At 45.2% G+C, this 16,725-nt stretch overlaps 1 protein-coding gene across 1 annotated transcript; it reads right to left on the bottom strand.

Moving 5' to 3' along the window:
• Nucleotides 1-12,820: 12,820 nt before the first annotated feature.
• LOC132403870 (probable G-protein coupled receptor 139) lies at nt 12,821-13,714 on the bottom strand. The gene has a single exon (XM_059987648.1). The coding sequence runs from the start codon at nt 13,712-13,714 to the stop codon at nt 12,821-12,823; it is 894 nt and encodes a 297-aa protein (XP_059843631.1).
• Between the last annotated feature and the right edge of the window lie 3,011 nt (nt 13,715-16,725).

Here is a 16,725-nt window from a genome sequence, read left to right as displayed (position 1 = left end):
AATAGGGAGCTTCAAACCTTGTAGAAAAGTACTATCTGATTGATTACCAATCTCAGATAAACACTCTGGTGATTTAGGCAAATGGTTAAAATAATAGTCGGAAAGACACCCACAGTAATTTGTAGAAATAAGCACACATTCATAGGGTTAAGGATTAGAATTAAGGCTGTGAATAGACAATGAATAATTATGTAATGTTTGGGAAGTATGTCACGAAATGTGTAGAATTTTCTTTGTGGGCAGCAGGGGAGTGTAGCGGTTAGCATAACACTATCACTCAATTCACACAGCTGTCTATAAGGAGACTGTACATTCTCCCCATGACTGAATGGGTTTCCTCCGGGAGCCCTGGTTTCCTCCCACATTCCATAGGTATACGGGCTAGAAGGATAATTGGTCACGTGTGTGATTGGCCAGCGCGGGCTCATTGATCTGGAAGTGTCTGTTACCTGCTGTAAATCTCTAAAAATCTAAAAATCTAAAGGAAATCTCTAAATCTGATGAGGTGACCAGTGGCAGTGACTCCAGAGACCAACTACTGAAGAAGAAGACCATGAGTGTAGGACTCAGAGATAAACTCACCAGGATCAAACCACAGCCTCGTTCATCAAGTATGGGTAACATCAGAGTTAACTGTTTGTCTGAAATTATATGGGAAACATTTCAATTGTTTGAATCAATTGTTATTAATGGCAAAGTCGTTGTTTGGTCTGTTTTTATTGTGTGTTGTATTTAATCGGCAATATGCTCAACCAGCTGAGTTCTCCTAACAGTCTGTTTCATCTTCAGGTTTAGGCACAGTAGATGCTATTCCTGGCATTTCCGTTGTTTCACTTAGCCTTGAAGATAGTGTGAGAGAAGTTGCAGTCGATACTGATCTGACCACACCACCATCAGATGCTGCAGGCCCACGGTGTCGGACCTGTTTGGAGCAAACTCCATGAAACACAGTGGCAGTGTAGCTCAATGCAATAGATCTTCTCTGAATGGGCAGCAAGCAATTCCAGCAATACCAGCTTGGACAACAGTCGACACAGAGATCCAGAGGAAGAAGCCGTAGAGTGGGTGAGGCGGCACTGGGGCGATGGTCTGACATACTGCCAGGCCTTAGTAACCCCTGCAGCAACCACAGGGACAGCATGTAGCCAGTTTGTAGCCCAGACCTGGGAGATCATGTTTGTTAGAGATTCAGTAATAAAGGAAATGAAGCACTAGTCACACACAGAAGTATAAATCTGCCTGATATGGTGAAGATTTTCTCCGCTTCCCCATCTCTGCATCATTGTGATCCTCACTATTCTTGCACAGCTGCACCCACTCGCGGGCTTTACCCATCACTATTATGTGTGTGACACTCAGGGTATTGAGTAGTAGAGCCAGGGTGAAGGGGAAACAAGGGGTTAAAGTAATACAGAGCAAACTCAAAGGCTACTCAGGCAGGTTCAGTGTAAACGCTCAGTGATATGCTGTCACTGCAGGGTACATCATCAACTAGAAATTCAGCTTCATATATAAATACAGAGGGATGTTCTTCAGGCTGAATGTCACGCTCACTGTTGTTCAAACCACTGTTGCCGTTTTCACTGTGCAATATCTTGTTCTTAGCTTCTGACAACAGATTGCAACAAATCAATCAAAGGTGAAGGTGACGGTGAACCAGACAGAGATATCAGTGGCTGCAGAGAGCAGGATGAGGGTGAGAGATATTGCAGGAACGGTGTCCATGAAAATTCCTGGGAATTAAAGGGAATAACCGTGCAGAGTATCACATCAGTGAAAATAACCATCAGATCCGCCATCGCCATGGTCACCAGGTGGAGGGTGATGCACCTGGAGAGTCCGTAGTTTCCTCAGGACAGGATCAGAATGACTGTCATATTAACTGAAAGAAATCAATAAGGATGGTAATTTTAGAAGACAACCTAGAGGGGAAGGGATCTATAGATGATCTTCCCGAAGCAATCACAGTAATGAGTGGGCTGGAAACCCAAGTAAGTAATTATGTAAGAGTCTCAGAATATGACCTTGTCTAATGGATGTGAGTAACACGTGTAACAGCTCTGACATCTCTGTATTAAACTCCATCTGGACTTTTCAACCCATTTTTCTGCAAGAGATTATCACTTTCCTCACTGTCCACTACACCCCTAATCTTGGTATCATCCATAAATTTGCTGATCCAATTAAGCACATTATTATCCAGATCAGTGATGTAGATGACAAACGAGAACGGACCCAAGATGTGCAAAAAAGCTAGATGAACTCAGCAGATCGGGCAGCGTCCATTGAAAGAAGCAGACAACGTTTCGGGTCGAGACCCTTCGCCAGAGAACGGACCCGACTCTGATTCCTGGGGCAATCACCTACTACCCCTCTCTGGCTTCTCCCACAAGGCCAATATCCAATCCAATTTACCACCTCATCTTCAAAGCCGAATGACTGAACCTTCTTGATCAACCTCCCATGTGGGGCCTTGTCAAATACCTTGTTAAAGTCCATGTAGACAACACCCACTGCCTTGTCTTCATCCACTTTCCTGGTAACTTCCTTGAAAAGCTCAATAAGGTTGGTTAGACACAACCTACCACTCACAAAGCCATGCAGATTTTCTGATGCACCATCAATAACTCACTCTGAGATGTAAGGCGAGATATTGGCTTTTATTGACTGAAGAAGGAACCAGCAGTGAGTGACCATCATATTACATCCTGGAGAATGAGGCAGAGGATCAGACCTCGATCGCCTTTATACAGGGGCCTGTGGGAGGAGCCACAGGAGCAGTCAGAAGGGGGCGTGTCCAGACAGGCACATAGTTCACCACATTCACCCCCCCTTTGTTTGAAAGAGTCCCCATGTGGCGAAGTTTCTTACAGGTGAAGTCTATCAGGTGGTCGAATCTGTCGCTGCGATCTACGTAGCACCGGCTGTGATTGCACCGATGCCGGCAACATTGGTGATTGCACAGGAGACGGAGGTTGTGCTGGTTCCAGCTCATGCATGTGCGAGGCACCTGGTATATAAGTGTCATGAGGAGTCTATGTAGGGCCTGGTGAGCGCGGTGTCACCTCGGGTACAGGGTTCATAGTTACCGGAGAGTGTTCAGGGTAGTGGTCTGCTGCTCCTGCGGGCGCCAGGTCACGGATGGAGGCCGTGTCCTCCCGCCCATCGGGTAAGACCACGTAAGCATACTGGGGGTTCGCATGCAGAAGGTGAACCCTCTCGACCAGCGGGGAGTATTTATTGCTCCTCACATGTTTCCGGAGCAGCACTGGCCCCGGGGACATCAGCCAAACTGGTAGAGTGACAGACTTCCTGGGAAAAGAGAATAGGAGTTCGTGAGGGGGGGGGGCCACCATCCGACCACCTGGGCCCTCCAAGGGCTTGTGCTTGGCTCAATGATCCCCTCCCTGAGCAGCAACTGCACCGGTTTACAGTCGGGGTCAGGTTGGCGAACATCGGCAGGAGAGGGACCTCGAGAGTGGAGAGACTGCAAGTGGTGTCGGTAGCGCAGCTGTCGTGTTGGATGGGATGTGTGTGTGCGGTCAGTAGTGATGAAGTCCCACAGAACTGAGGATTCCGGACAGTGAGTGGTGGGAGGGGCCCGTCATATACCATAGTCACACTTTCGCGATGGCTCTGGAAGTCCAGCCCCAATAGCACAGGCGCCCACAGTTGAGGCATGACCAGTAGCGCAAAGTTCCGATATTCTGTGCCTTGCACCACCAATGTCGCTACACAACCCACCCGGATGTCTGTGTAATGTGACCCAGAAACCAAATGGATCTTCTGACTTACTGGCCATGTTGCGAGTCCGCAGCGTTGCACTGTGTCTGGGTGAATGAAACTCTTAGTGCTGCCCGTGTCAAACAGGCATCTAGTCCTGTGCCCCTCCACCAGAATGTCCATCATGGACCTTGCAAGCTGGTGTGGGGCGCTTTGGTCGAGAGTTACAGTGGCCAGAGTTGAATCGCCGTCGGGGTACCCGGTAAGCATCGGAGGGTCGGGGGCGGGGCATGCTAACGCTGACAAAGATGGCTGCCCACATCCGGGCATGCAAGATGGCGGCCCTCACGTCTCACCCGCAGCGCTGCACTCCGCTCGCAGTTTAGACTTACAGACCTTGGCGAAATGGCCCCGCTTTCCGCAGCTGGAGGAGGTCGCTTCTCGCGCTGGACAGCGTTTTCGAGGGTGCTTTTTGAGTCCACAGAAATAACAAAGCACAGGCTTCTGACGGGCTGCCGCTGTGGTCAGGTTCGGGGAGCTCGTGGAATCGCGACTGGCAGCGGCGATTTCGCTCATGGGAGCCGGCGGTGGCAGGGTCTGAGGAGTCCACGGAACCGGCGGGGAATCGTGCGACTGGACAGCATCGGCGTAGTGCAGCGCAGCTTCCAGAGTGTTGGCCGTCTCGATCGCCGAGCGTAAGGTCAGATCGGCGTTTTCCAGCAGCTGCTGGCACATGTACACTGACCTCAGTCCCGTCACAAAGGCATCTCGTACCAGCAGCTCCGCATGTTGTTCTGCTGTGAGCGTCTTGCAGTCACAAGCTCGGACGAGTGTCTGTAGTGCTCGAAGAAACTCAGCGCTCGATTCTCCAGGCCGCTGTCGCCGGGTAGCTAAACGATGTCTTGTGTAGACGGTGTTCACCGGCCGCAGGTACTGTCGTTTGAGGGTGTCCAGTGCCCCTTCGTAGGTCGGCAGGTCCCGGATAATGGAATAAACTTTTGGGGTGACCCTCGAGAGGAGAATTCTGTACATAACGGCAGGGTCAGTCGCACGAAGCTCCGCCAAGTATGATTGGAAGCATGCAAGCCAGTGTTCAAAAGCAAGAGCTGCGTCAGGGTCTTGAGGGTCCAAATCCAACCTTTCCGGACGCAAAACGGTTTCCATGTTTTAATACTTTCAGTCAATAAAATTGATGCACCATCAATAACTCACTCTGAGACGTAAGGCGAGATATCGGCTTTTATTGACTGAAGAAGGAACCAGCAGTTAGTGACCATCATACTACATCCTGGAGAATGAGGCAGAGGATCAGACCTCGATCGCCTTTATACAGGGGCCTGTGGGAGGAGCCACAGGAGCAGTCAGAAGGGGGCGTGTCCAGACAGGCACATAGTTCACCACATTTTCCTAAATCAGTTCATGCCTATCCAAATACCTCTATACCTGGTCCCTAAGAATACCTACCAATAACTTACCCACAACTGATGTCAGATTCACTGGCCTATAATTTCCTTGTTTATATTTAGAGCCTTTCTTAAACAGTGGAATGAAATTGGCTATCCTCCAGTCCTCTGGTCCCTCTCCTGTGGCTAAATATCTCTGCTAGGGCCCTGACAATTTCTGCACTTGCCTCCCATAAGGAGCACCTTGACAGGCCCTGGTGACTTACCCACCCTGATTTGCCTCAGGGTAGAAAATACCACGTCCTCTGTGATCTGTACAGAGTTCACAAAGTTGATGTCACTTTGCCTCACTTCTATAGACTCCGTGTCCATCTCCCAAGTAAATACAGTTGCAATAAAATTGGTTAAGCTCTCCCCCATCTCTTTTGGCTCGACACATGGATTACCATTCCGATTTTCCACAGGTCTAATTTTATCCCTTGCAATCCTTTTTCTCCTAAAATATTTGGAGAATCCCTTGGCATTCTCCTCCACACTGTCTGTCAGAGCAACTTCATGCCTGTTTTGAAGCTGCTCTGATTTTGTTCAGTGTTCACTTTCATTTCATGTACTCCATAAGTGCCTCAGTTGTTCCTACCTGCCTACGCCTACTTTGCTCCTTTTTACTCTAAACAGGTCCTCACTATCTCCTGTAGTTCCCCACACCTGTTATCCTTACCTTTTATTCTGACATGCACATACACATTTTGTATCTCAAAATTTCATTTTTGAAGGACTACCACTTACCAAAATGCTTTTGCCAGAAAAAAAGCCTGACCCAATCCACACCAGCCAGATCATTTCTGTGACATCTTATCTGACATGCAGAGGAATTTGCAGTTGGAAAGGAAAGATCCAATTGTCATGGACCATTTAGGTATCAGCGATGCAGGTGGAACGAAGAAAGAGTTCTGCTGAGGCAATTTGAGTCACTAGGGACTAAATTGAAAAGCAGAACCAAAAAGGTGATAATCTCAGGAGCCATGTGGTAAATTGGAATAGGGTTAAAAAGATGAGAGAGTTAAATGCGAGGTTGAAGGACTGGGGTGGAAGAAGTGGGTTTGAATTCATGGGAAACTGGCACCAGTATTGGCGGAATAGGAACCTGTTCCACTGTGACGGGCTCCTCCTGAAATGTAACAGGACCTGGATCCTGTCAAATCACATAACGAGTGTTGTGGATAGTGATTTAAACTAAATAGCATGGGGTGGGTTCAACAGATTGAAGAAGTATGGGTAAAGTACAAGAGAAAAGTGTGGATGAAGATAAATTAAAAGCAAAAGTTAAAGAAGAGAAAAGTAAAGGTGGAATGCAGAAAAGTCAAGTGCATAAGAGACAAAGATTATTAGCTTTTAAAGGGGCAATGAATGTGAGGACACTTTATCTGGAAGTCCATAGTATCCATAACAAGGTCAGTGAACTTGTGGCACAAATCAGTAAAAAGGGATGTGATTTAGTGGCCATTACGAAAGTGTGGTTACAGAGTGGAGAGGATTGGGAATTTAAGATCCAAGGATGTCAAGTAATACGGAAGGATAGGCCGGAAGGTGAGGGAGGTGGGGTATCACTCTTCATTAAGGATGAGATCAGCGCATTAGTAAGAGATCATACAAGATATAAGGAGCAGAAAGTTGAATTCATCTGGGTAGAGATTAGGAATAGTAATGGGAAAAAAATCACTGATGGGAGTTGTCTATCAAGCAGCCAATGATAACATTACAGTGGCACAGGCAATAAATCGAGAAATATCTGAGGCATGTAAGAATGGAATGCCAGTTGTCATGATGGCATTAACTTGAACATAGATTGAGTGAATCAAGTTGGTCGAGGCGTCTGGGAAGCAACTTCATGGAATACATAAATGATAGCTTTCTTGAATAGCATGTTACTGAGCTTTCAAGGGAACATGCCATCTAGCATCTGGTCCTGTGCAATGTGACAGGTAAAAATAGCAATCTCGCAGTTAGGGGTCCTCTTGAAAAGTGATCACAGTATGATTGAGTTTCTTATACAAATGGAGGGTATAATAGTTTGAACTAAAACCAGTGAAATATGCCTGAATAAGGGAGACGACAATGGATGAGGGAGGAGTTGGATAGGGTAGACTTGGAACACAGGGATTATTGGGGGGTGGTTGAGGAACAGTAGAAGACTTTCAAAGAGATTTTTTACGGTGCTCAACAAAAGTATATTCCAGTTAAATGTAAGGACAGTAAGATGGGGAGAGCCAGCCTTGGATAACTAAGGATATAAAAGAAGGCATCAAACTGAGAACTCGTGCATACTAAGTAGTAAAGTGTAGTGGGAAAGTGGAAGATTGGAAAAACTTTAAAATGTTACAAAGTACCACCAAGCAAGCAATCAAGAAAGGGAAGATAGATTATGGAAATAAACTAACAGAAAATATAAAAATGGTTAGTAAATGTTTTTATAATGAAATAAAGCAGAAAAGGGTGGCCAAATTGAACATTGGTCCTTTGGAGGATAGTACTATGGATTTGATATTGGGTATTGAGCAAATGGCTGATGCTTCACAGTGCAGGACAGTCAGCTTAACATCTATAGCTGGGAAAATGCTTGAAGACATCATTAAAGTACAAATAGTGAGGCATCTGGAAAGAAATAGATCCATTATCTAGATCCAGCAATGGCAGGCCCAGTTTAACAAACTTACTGGAGTTCTTTGAGGATATAACAAGTGCAGTGGATAGAGGGGAACAGATGGATGTTATTTACTTGGATTTCCACAAGATGATTGACAGGGTGCCACATAAAAGACTTATTCATAAGATAGGAATGCATAGAGTTGGGGTTGACGTATTAGTATGGATGGAGGTTTAGTTAACCCATAGAAAGCAGAGAGTTGGGATACATGGGTGTTTCTCTGGCTGGCAATAAGTGGTGATCAAACCAGAAATGAGGGAAAATCTGCAGATACTGAAAATCCGAACAACACACACAACAAATTGGGGAGAGAGAACCACCAGGTGATAGGTGAAACCTGGAGGGGGAGTGATGAAGTAAAGATCTGGGAAGTTGATTAGTGAAAGGGACAGAAGGCCAAGGAAGAAAGAAAAGGGGGAAGGAGAACCAGAGGGAGGAGATGGGCAAGCAAGGAGATAAGGTGAAAGAGGGAAAAGGGGATGGGAAATGGCAAAGGTTGGGGGCACTATCAGAAGTTTGAGAAATTGATGTTCATACCATCAGGTTGGAGGCCTCTGAAAATGAATATAAGGATTGAATATAAGAGTGGCCATATTGCAACAGTGGAAGAGGTTATGGATGGACATATCCGAATGGGAATGGGAAGTGGAATTAGAATGGGTGGCCCCTGGGAGATCCCACTTGTTCTGGTGGATGGAGTGTAGATGCTCAGTGAAGCAGTCTCCCAATTTATGTCAGGTTTCATTGATGTACAGGAGGCCACACCGGGAGCATGGGCTCACAGGTGAAGTGTCACCTCAGCTGGAAGGACCGTTTAGGGCCCTGGATGGTAGTGAGGGAGGAGGAGTCGTGGCAGGTGCAGCACTTGTTGCCAGGAGGGATATCAGTGGGGAGGGATGAATGGACAAGGGACTCACATAGGGAGCAATCCCTGTGGAAAGCAGAAAGTGGGGAAAGGGGAGGTGATGATGTGTTTGGTGGTGAGGTTCCACTGTAGATGGCAGTGGTTACGAGGATTTACGTGTTTTCAATGCAGAGGCTGGTGGGTAGTAGGTGAGGACAAGAGGAACCCTATCCCTGGTAGGGCGACAAGAGGATGGGGTAAGAGCACACACTCATCAAATGGAAGCAAATCAGTTGAGGGCAGTGTTGATGGTGGAGGAAGGGAAGCCCCTTTCTTTGAAAAGGTAGGACAACTTCTTCATTCTAGAATGAAAAGCCTCATCCTGAGAGCAGATGCGATGGAGACGGAGGAATTGAGAAAGGGGGATGGCATTTTCACAAGTAGTAGGGTGGGATTACATAGTTGTGACAGACCATAGGTTTGTAATAGACATCGGTGGATAAGTTGCCTCTAGAGATAGAGACAGTGAGATTGAGGAAGGGAAGGGAGGCGTCAGATATGAGCCAGATTAATTTGAGGGCAGGGTGGAAGTTGGAGGCAAAGCAGATGAAGTTTACAAGTTCAGCACGGGTACATGAAACAGCACCAATGCAGTGATGGGTGGTGTGCCACTGGGGACGGTGCTGGGCCTGAAATTGATCACGATAAACATTAATGATCTGGAAGAATGGACCATGCGTCATGTGTGTACGTTTGGTGATGACACTAAGCTGAGTGGAAAAGCAAGTTGTGCAGAGGATACAGAGAGTCTGCAGAGAGATATAGAGAGGTTAAGTGAGTAGGCAAGGGTCTGGCAGATGGAGTATAATGCTGGTAAATGCGAGGTCAAATGGAAGATCAGATCATTATTTAAACGGTAAAACATTGCAGCATGGTGCTGTGCAGAGGGACTTGAAAGTACTTCAGCATGAATCACAGAAGGTTGGTTTACTGCTGCAGCAGGCTGTCAAGAAGGCGAACGGAATGATGGCCTTCATTGCTAGAGAAATTGAATTTAAGAGCAGGGAGGTCATGCTGCAAATGTACAGGGTACTAGTGAGGTGCACCTGGAGTACTGCATGCAGATCTGGTCTCCTTACTTGAGGAAGGATATACTGGCTTTGGAGGCAGTGCAGATGAGGTTCACCAGGTTGATTCCAGATATGAAGGGGTTAGATTATAAGGAGGGATTGAGTTGCCAGGGTCTCTATTCACTGGACTTCAGAAGGATGAGAGCAGATGTTCTGGAAACATATAAAATAATGAAAGGGATGGATAAGATAGGGGAAGAAAAGTTGTTTCCACTGGTAAGTGAGACTAGAACAAGGGGGCATAGCCTCAAGATTTGGGGAAGTAAATTCAGGATGGAGATGGGGAGTTCCCATTGCAAGGCTCATTTCAATTGTAAGGAAGAATGGGATCCAAGGAGATTGTTTTGTGAGTCCAGAATTGGCTTGCCCACAGAAGGCAAGAGGTGGCTGCTGATGACACAAAGGTTGGGGATGTTGTGGATAGTCTGGGGGGTTGTCAGAGGTTACAGCGAGACATCGGTAGGATGCAGAACTGGGTTGAGAAGTGGCAGATAAAAGTCAATGCAGATAACTGTGAAGTGGTTCATTTTGCTAAGTCAAATTTGAAGACAGAATATAATATTAATAGTAGGATTCTTGGCAGTTTGGAGGATCAGCGAGATCTTGGGGTCTGTGTCCATTGGACACTCAAAATTGCTGCACAGGTTGACAGAGTTGTTAAGAAGGCGTAGGGTGTGATCGCCTTCATCAACCGTGGGATTGAGTTCAAGAGCTGTGAGGTAATGTTACAGCGATATAAGACCTTAGTAAGTGCAGTTGGAGTACTGAGTTCTCCATCATTGCTCTCCCCATCATTGAGCTCACCTATACGAAAGATTAACGCAGGAATGCAGCATTCATTATCAGAGATTCGCACCACCCAGACATTCTCCCTTCTCACTGCTGTCATCAGGAAGAAGGTACAGGAACCTCAGGAGTCACACCATCAGGGTCAGGATCAGTTATTACCACCCAGCCATCAAATTGGGACAGTAGGTGTCAAGAAGCAGGAGGTGATTCTGATTAATCAGTTTGGTTGCTTGTATTTAGACAACTAAAGTTCATTACCTCAAAGATATGAATACCAGAGCACATGAGATTTGACTGTCAGAGGAACAATCATTCAAACGTTACACGGCATTGCAGGGTGGGAGACCCTGTGTGGAAATCCTCTCCATATTCAGGAACACTGAACTACCTTGACCACTGCAGACACTATTCATTGCATTCACAGTTTGAATGGGAGGCTTCTTTGCACAGTTCAGTATCTACAGTCACTGATAGCAAATGTTTAAATGGATACAGTTTAAATATTATGGAAAAATAAATCAGTTATGGAGGAGGCAGTTGTAGTTTTGTAATTCAGTGGAGTAGCTGCTTATTGGCTTTTCAATGAGTGGGAAATAATTAAATTTAATGACATCTCATGATGGTCTATTTCTGCCCAAGGGTCCATCCTTGGCCCTCTACTATTTCTCATCTATGTGGAAACCTTTGGTGACATGATCCAAATACTTATGATTGGGTTCAGCTGATGATGTCAAACTCCACCACAGTAACACCTCTCTCACCGGCTCCAATTTCCCCATGTGCTGCATTGGAGAAGCAATATTTTCCTCAACTGAATACATGTATTGCACAAATTCCATTTTCTGGTTAATGACTTCATTTGTTTCCCTTGACAGTTTGTAAGTCTGGTTCCTCATTGAGCAAAATGGAACTATAGTGCTTCCTTTTACCCCAGAAACCTTGTCAGCCTCTTCCTCCCACAGCTGGTTCTTGTTGAAACACTGATCCCTCCACTTCTCCAGACCTGTTTATTCCATTGTTCCACGAGATGGTTCACAAGCTTCTATCTGAACTCATGCTGCCTAATTACTAACTCTCACTCTGCCCCAGATATTCCCTCTGTGCTCCACTTCTGCACCTTACATTGGGCTTCTGTGAGCTCTCAGTCCATGGACTCCGGGGTGTCAACATCATCCCAAACTCTGCTTGATTTTCAGTGGTGATGAGGCAGAAAATCCCAAGTTAATGGAATGTGTGCAGTGTTGTGTCAAAAAGTACGGCGTGCAGTTAGCAGTGTCAGTCTTACTGGCAACTGATACTCTGGGAAAAATAAAGAGCCATTGTTTTGGTTTAAGGGTGTTTAGTCTGGAAAACTGTAAAGTGACATCAGCATTTGGGCAAGGGATGCTGTGAGTAAAATGATTAAGAATATGCCAGTAGTTTGAAGATTGGGGTTACTGGAATTAAATGGCCCTGAATATATCTCCAAAGCTGCTCTTGTTCATTTGTGTATTGCTTTATGCTGTCCACTAATTCTGTCAAGAACAGGTTCACACGTATCCAGTAGAGAGAGTGAAACGAGTCAGGATGAGGATGAAAGGTGTCTGTGTTCAATCCTTTCATCTGTGTCTTTTCACAGTTGTACAATCCAAATCAGATAAAATTCATTGTCTACTATTTCTGAGCCTCGCATGTCTATTGTGTAGATAGATCCCTTTTCTTAGAAGTGGAGCAAAATCCTTCAACAACAGCCTGAAGTACAGGCTGTTTGTGTCAGATTTAGAACGTGAACTGTGCTGAGACATCTAGTACTTATATGCCCTGAATGAATTTTTAACAAAATCCCTGTCTTTAGGGGCATAACTGGAAACTGATGATGTGAATGAAGGATTTGGACACATTTGATGAAAAGACAAAAGTGGTGGGTATTGAACCCTGGTCACTGATACTGTAAAGCATTGTGCTAACCACTACACTACCATCATTTTGGAGCCCAGCAGGATGGATTTGCTGTTTGTTGTGAGTCTGCAGGTATTATCGACCGTGTGACAACCCAATTCATGGCTATGTTTCTGATGTGCAGATTGTCTGGGTCACAAATACTTCCCAGGAACAGAATCGGGGGCTGTGGTAGAATATCATAGAGTGAAGAGGATGGAAAAGAGAATGGAGCTGGGGATACGGATTCACACAGAGTGGGAGTGAGGGAGCTGCCGAATGAAGGTGGCTCGGATGTACAATCAGGGCTTCATTTCAACCAAACAGCAAGTGCTGAGAATGGACGGATGAGCACGTTCTTCAGCTGCTCCCTGAACTTCGTCTGGGTCACCACATAAATACAGGTGTTGGTGCAGGAGTTCAGAAGCTGCAGCATGTAGCCAGTTTGTTTAGTGATGTAGCTTGGGTCATGGACGCCACTTGAAACATAAACTCTAGCAGTCCGCCAGTAGAGAAAAAATCCAACGTTTGTCATCCATAGAAGGATAAAGCTGCCAGTTATAGTGAAGAGTAAAACAATGGATTTCCTCCGCTTCTCCATCTCTGGGTCAACGTGATCCTCATTACCACTGCATTGCTGTAGCCTCCTCCGGACTCTGCCCGTCACTATAATGTGTCTGACCGTCAGAGTGTTGAGTAGTAGAATCAGGATGAATGGAACAAAAGGGGTTAAAATGATAGAGAGACAGTCAAAAGCCAACCAGGCGGTTTCAGTGTAAAAGGTGGTTGACACGACCCCACCCCAAGGTACATTGTCAACAATATACTCAGATTTGTATATGAAGTACCAAGGGATGTTCTTCAGGCTGAATGTCACACTCACTGTTGTTAAAACCACTGTTGCTGTTTTCACTGTGCAATATCTTGTTCTCAGCTTCTGACAACAGATTGCAACAAATCGATCAAAGGTGAAGGTGACGGTGAACCAGACAGAGATATCAGTGGCTGCAGAGAGCAGGACAAGGGTGAGAGATATCGCAGGAGTGGTGTCCATGTAAGTTCCCGGGAAATGAAAGGGAATGACCGCGTACAGTAACACGTCGGTGAAAACAATCATCAGATCCGCTGTTGCCATGGCTACCAAGTAGAAGGTGATGCACCGGGAGAGTCCGCACTTTCCTTGGGACAGGATCAGAATGGCCATCAAGTTAACTGAATCAAAGAGAAATGAGACAAGTACGATACTGATAGACATCCCAAGCATGAAGGCTATTCCAAACAGCAAGTGTTACCTGGGATGAAAAGCATGATCAGGTCATTGACCAGTTAGAAATTCCTTGCAATCCAAGTAGGAAATTCCACAGGGATGTCCCATTCACAATTTAATATGGCTCCTTTTGCCCAGTTAGACCACTGAAGTTTGCAGTGTACTATCGTTGCTTTTTAGACCATAAGATATATGAGCAGAACCTGCCATTCAGCCCATTGAGTCTACTCTGCCATTCAATCATGGGCTGATCCAATTCTTCCATCATCCCCACTCCCCTGCTTTGACCCCGTACCCTTTGATACCCTGGCTAATCAAGAATCTACCTATCTCTGCCTTAAATGCACCTAATGACTTGACCACCACAGCTGCTCATTACAACAAATTCCAGAGATTTATCACCCTCTGACCAAAGTAATTTCTCCACATCTGAGTTCTTACAGGATGTCCTTCAATCCTGAAGTTGTGTCCTCTTGTCCTACAATCCCTTACCATGGGAAATAACTTTGCAATATTTAATCTGTTCAGGCCTTTTGACATTTGGAATATTTCTATGAGATCCCGCCTCATTCTCCTGAACTCCAGCAAATTCAGCCCAGGAGCTGCCAGACGTTCCTCATATGGTAACCCATTCATTCCTGGAATCATTCTCATGAACCTTCTCTGAACCCTCTCCAATGTCAGTATATCCTTTCTAAAATAAGGAGTACAAAACTGCACACAATACTCCAAGTGTGGTCTCACGAGTGCCTTATACAGCCTCAACATCACATCCCTGATCTTATATTCTATACCTCTAGAAACGAATGCCAACATTGTATTCACCTTCTCCACAACAGACTCAACCTGGAGGTTAACCCTTATGGTAGCTTGCACAAGGACTCCCCTTTGCATCTCTGCATTTTGAATTCTTTCTCCATCTAAATAATAGTCTGCCTGTTTATTTCTTCCACCAAAGTGCATGACCATACACTTTCCAATATTGTATTTCATTTGCTACTTCTTTGCCCATTTCCCTAAACTATCTAAGTCTCTCTGCAGGCTCTCTGTTTCCTCAACACTACCATCTCCTCCACCTAACTTGTATCATCAGTAAATTTAACCACAAATCCATTAATACCATAGTCCAAATAATTGACATCGTAAAAAGCAATAGTCCCAACACCAACCCCTGTGGAACTCCACTGGGAACCAGCAGCCAGTCAGAATAGGATCCCTTTATTCCCACTCTGTTTTCTGCTGACCAGCTAATGCTCTATCCATGCTAGTAACTTCCCTGTAACTCCCTGGGCTCTTATCTTGCTAAGCGGCTTCACGTGTGGCAGCTTGTGAAAGGCTTCTGAAAATCCAAGTGAACCACATCCACTGCATGTCCTTTGTCTACCCTGCTTGTAATTTCCTCAAGGAATTCCAGTAGGTTAGCCACGCAGGATTTTTCTTTCAGGAAACCATGCTGGCTTTGGCCTATCTTGTCATGAGCATCCAGGTACTCTGTAATCTCATCTCTAACAATCGATTCCAACAACTTCCCAACCACTGATGTCAGGCTAACAGGTCTATAGTTTCCTTTCTGCTGCCTCCCATCCTTCTTAAATAGTGGAGTAACATTTTCAATTTTCCAGTCATCCGGTACAATGCCAGAATCTATTGATTCTTCAAAGATCATCGTTAATGCCTCTGCATTCTCTCCAGCTACTTCCTTCAGAACCCAAGGGTGCATTCCATCAGGTCCATAGATTTATCCACCCTCAGACCATTAAGCTTCCTGAGCACCTTCTCAGTCATAATTTTCACTGCACAAACTTCACTTCCCCAAATCTCTTGAATGTCCAGTATACTGCAGACGTCTTCCACTGTGAAGACTAATGCAAAATATATGTTCAGTTCCTCTGCCATCTCTGTATCTCTCATTACAATATCTCCAGCGTCATTTTGTATTGGTCCTGTATCTACCCTCAACTCTCTTTCACTCTTTATATACTTAAAGAAGCTTTTGGTATCTTCTTTGATATTAGTCGCTACCTTCCTCTCATAATTCATCTTTTCCTTCTGAATGAGCTTCTTAGATGCCTTCTGCAAGTTTTTACAAGCTCCACAATCCTCTATCTTCCCACTAGCTTTGGCTTCCTTGTATGTCCTCTCTTTTGCTTTTACTTTGGCTCTGACTTCACTTCTCAGCCATCGTAGTGTCCTTCTTCCCTTTGAAAACTTCTTATTTGGAACATATCTGTCTTTCACTTCCCTCACTTTTCACAGAAATTCCAGCCATTGTTGCTCTGCTGTCCTTTCTGCAAATGTCCCTTTCCAGTCAACTGCTCAACAATAAACGGTTTGTTTATAAACAGTTCAGTCCATCATTGGCACTAGGTTCCATAGTATCTAGGACATCATCAAGGAGTGATGTCTCAAAAAGGCAGTGTGCATCATTAAAGACCCCAAGCTTCCTGGGCATCCCTCATCTTGTTGCCACCATCAGGAAGCGGGGACAGGAGCCTGAAGACACACACTCAATGATTCAGGAACAGTTTCTTCTGCTCTGCCATCCAGTTTCTGAATGGTCATTGAACCTATGAATGCTACCTCACAGCTATTTTTTGCATTATTTATTTAATTGAATTATTTTATAGTAATTCATATTTATTTCTATTACCATATATTGCAGTATACTGCTGCCACAAAGACAACACTTTTCACAACATGTGTTGGTGCTATTCAACCTGATTCTCATTTTGATTCTGTTTTCTATTTCACCAGGATCACTCATTCCAGACCTTGTTCCAACCATGTTCTGCATTCCAAAGGGAAGTAGGGATGACTGGCCTTGATCTGACTGAGTGGAATATTGAGGTTGTCTGGTAGACCTGAGGTCAAAGGGCATCAATGGGAAGGGCTCCACTCTGCAGAGTCACATGACCTTTGTTCCATCTTTGTTCCATTCATTACAAGCA

The sequence above is a fragment of the Hypanus sabinus genome, chromosome 2 (genome assembly GCF_030144855.1).
Source record: "Hypanus sabinus isolate sHypSab1 chromosome 2, sHypSab1.hap1, whole genome shotgun sequence".
NCBI lineage: Eukaryota > Metazoa > Chordata > Chondrichthyes > Myliobatiformes > Dasyatidae > Hypanus > Hypanus sabinus.
The sequence above is the reverse complement of the archived record's forward strand: the minus strand, read 5'-3'. Positions and strand labels throughout refer to the sequence as shown.

Excerpts from the sequence above, each read along its gene's own strand:
- LOC132403870 (XM_059987648.1), bottom strand. The coding sequence starts at position 13,714 with ATGGCCATTCTGATCCTGTCCCAAGGAAAGTGCGGACTCTCCCGGTGC.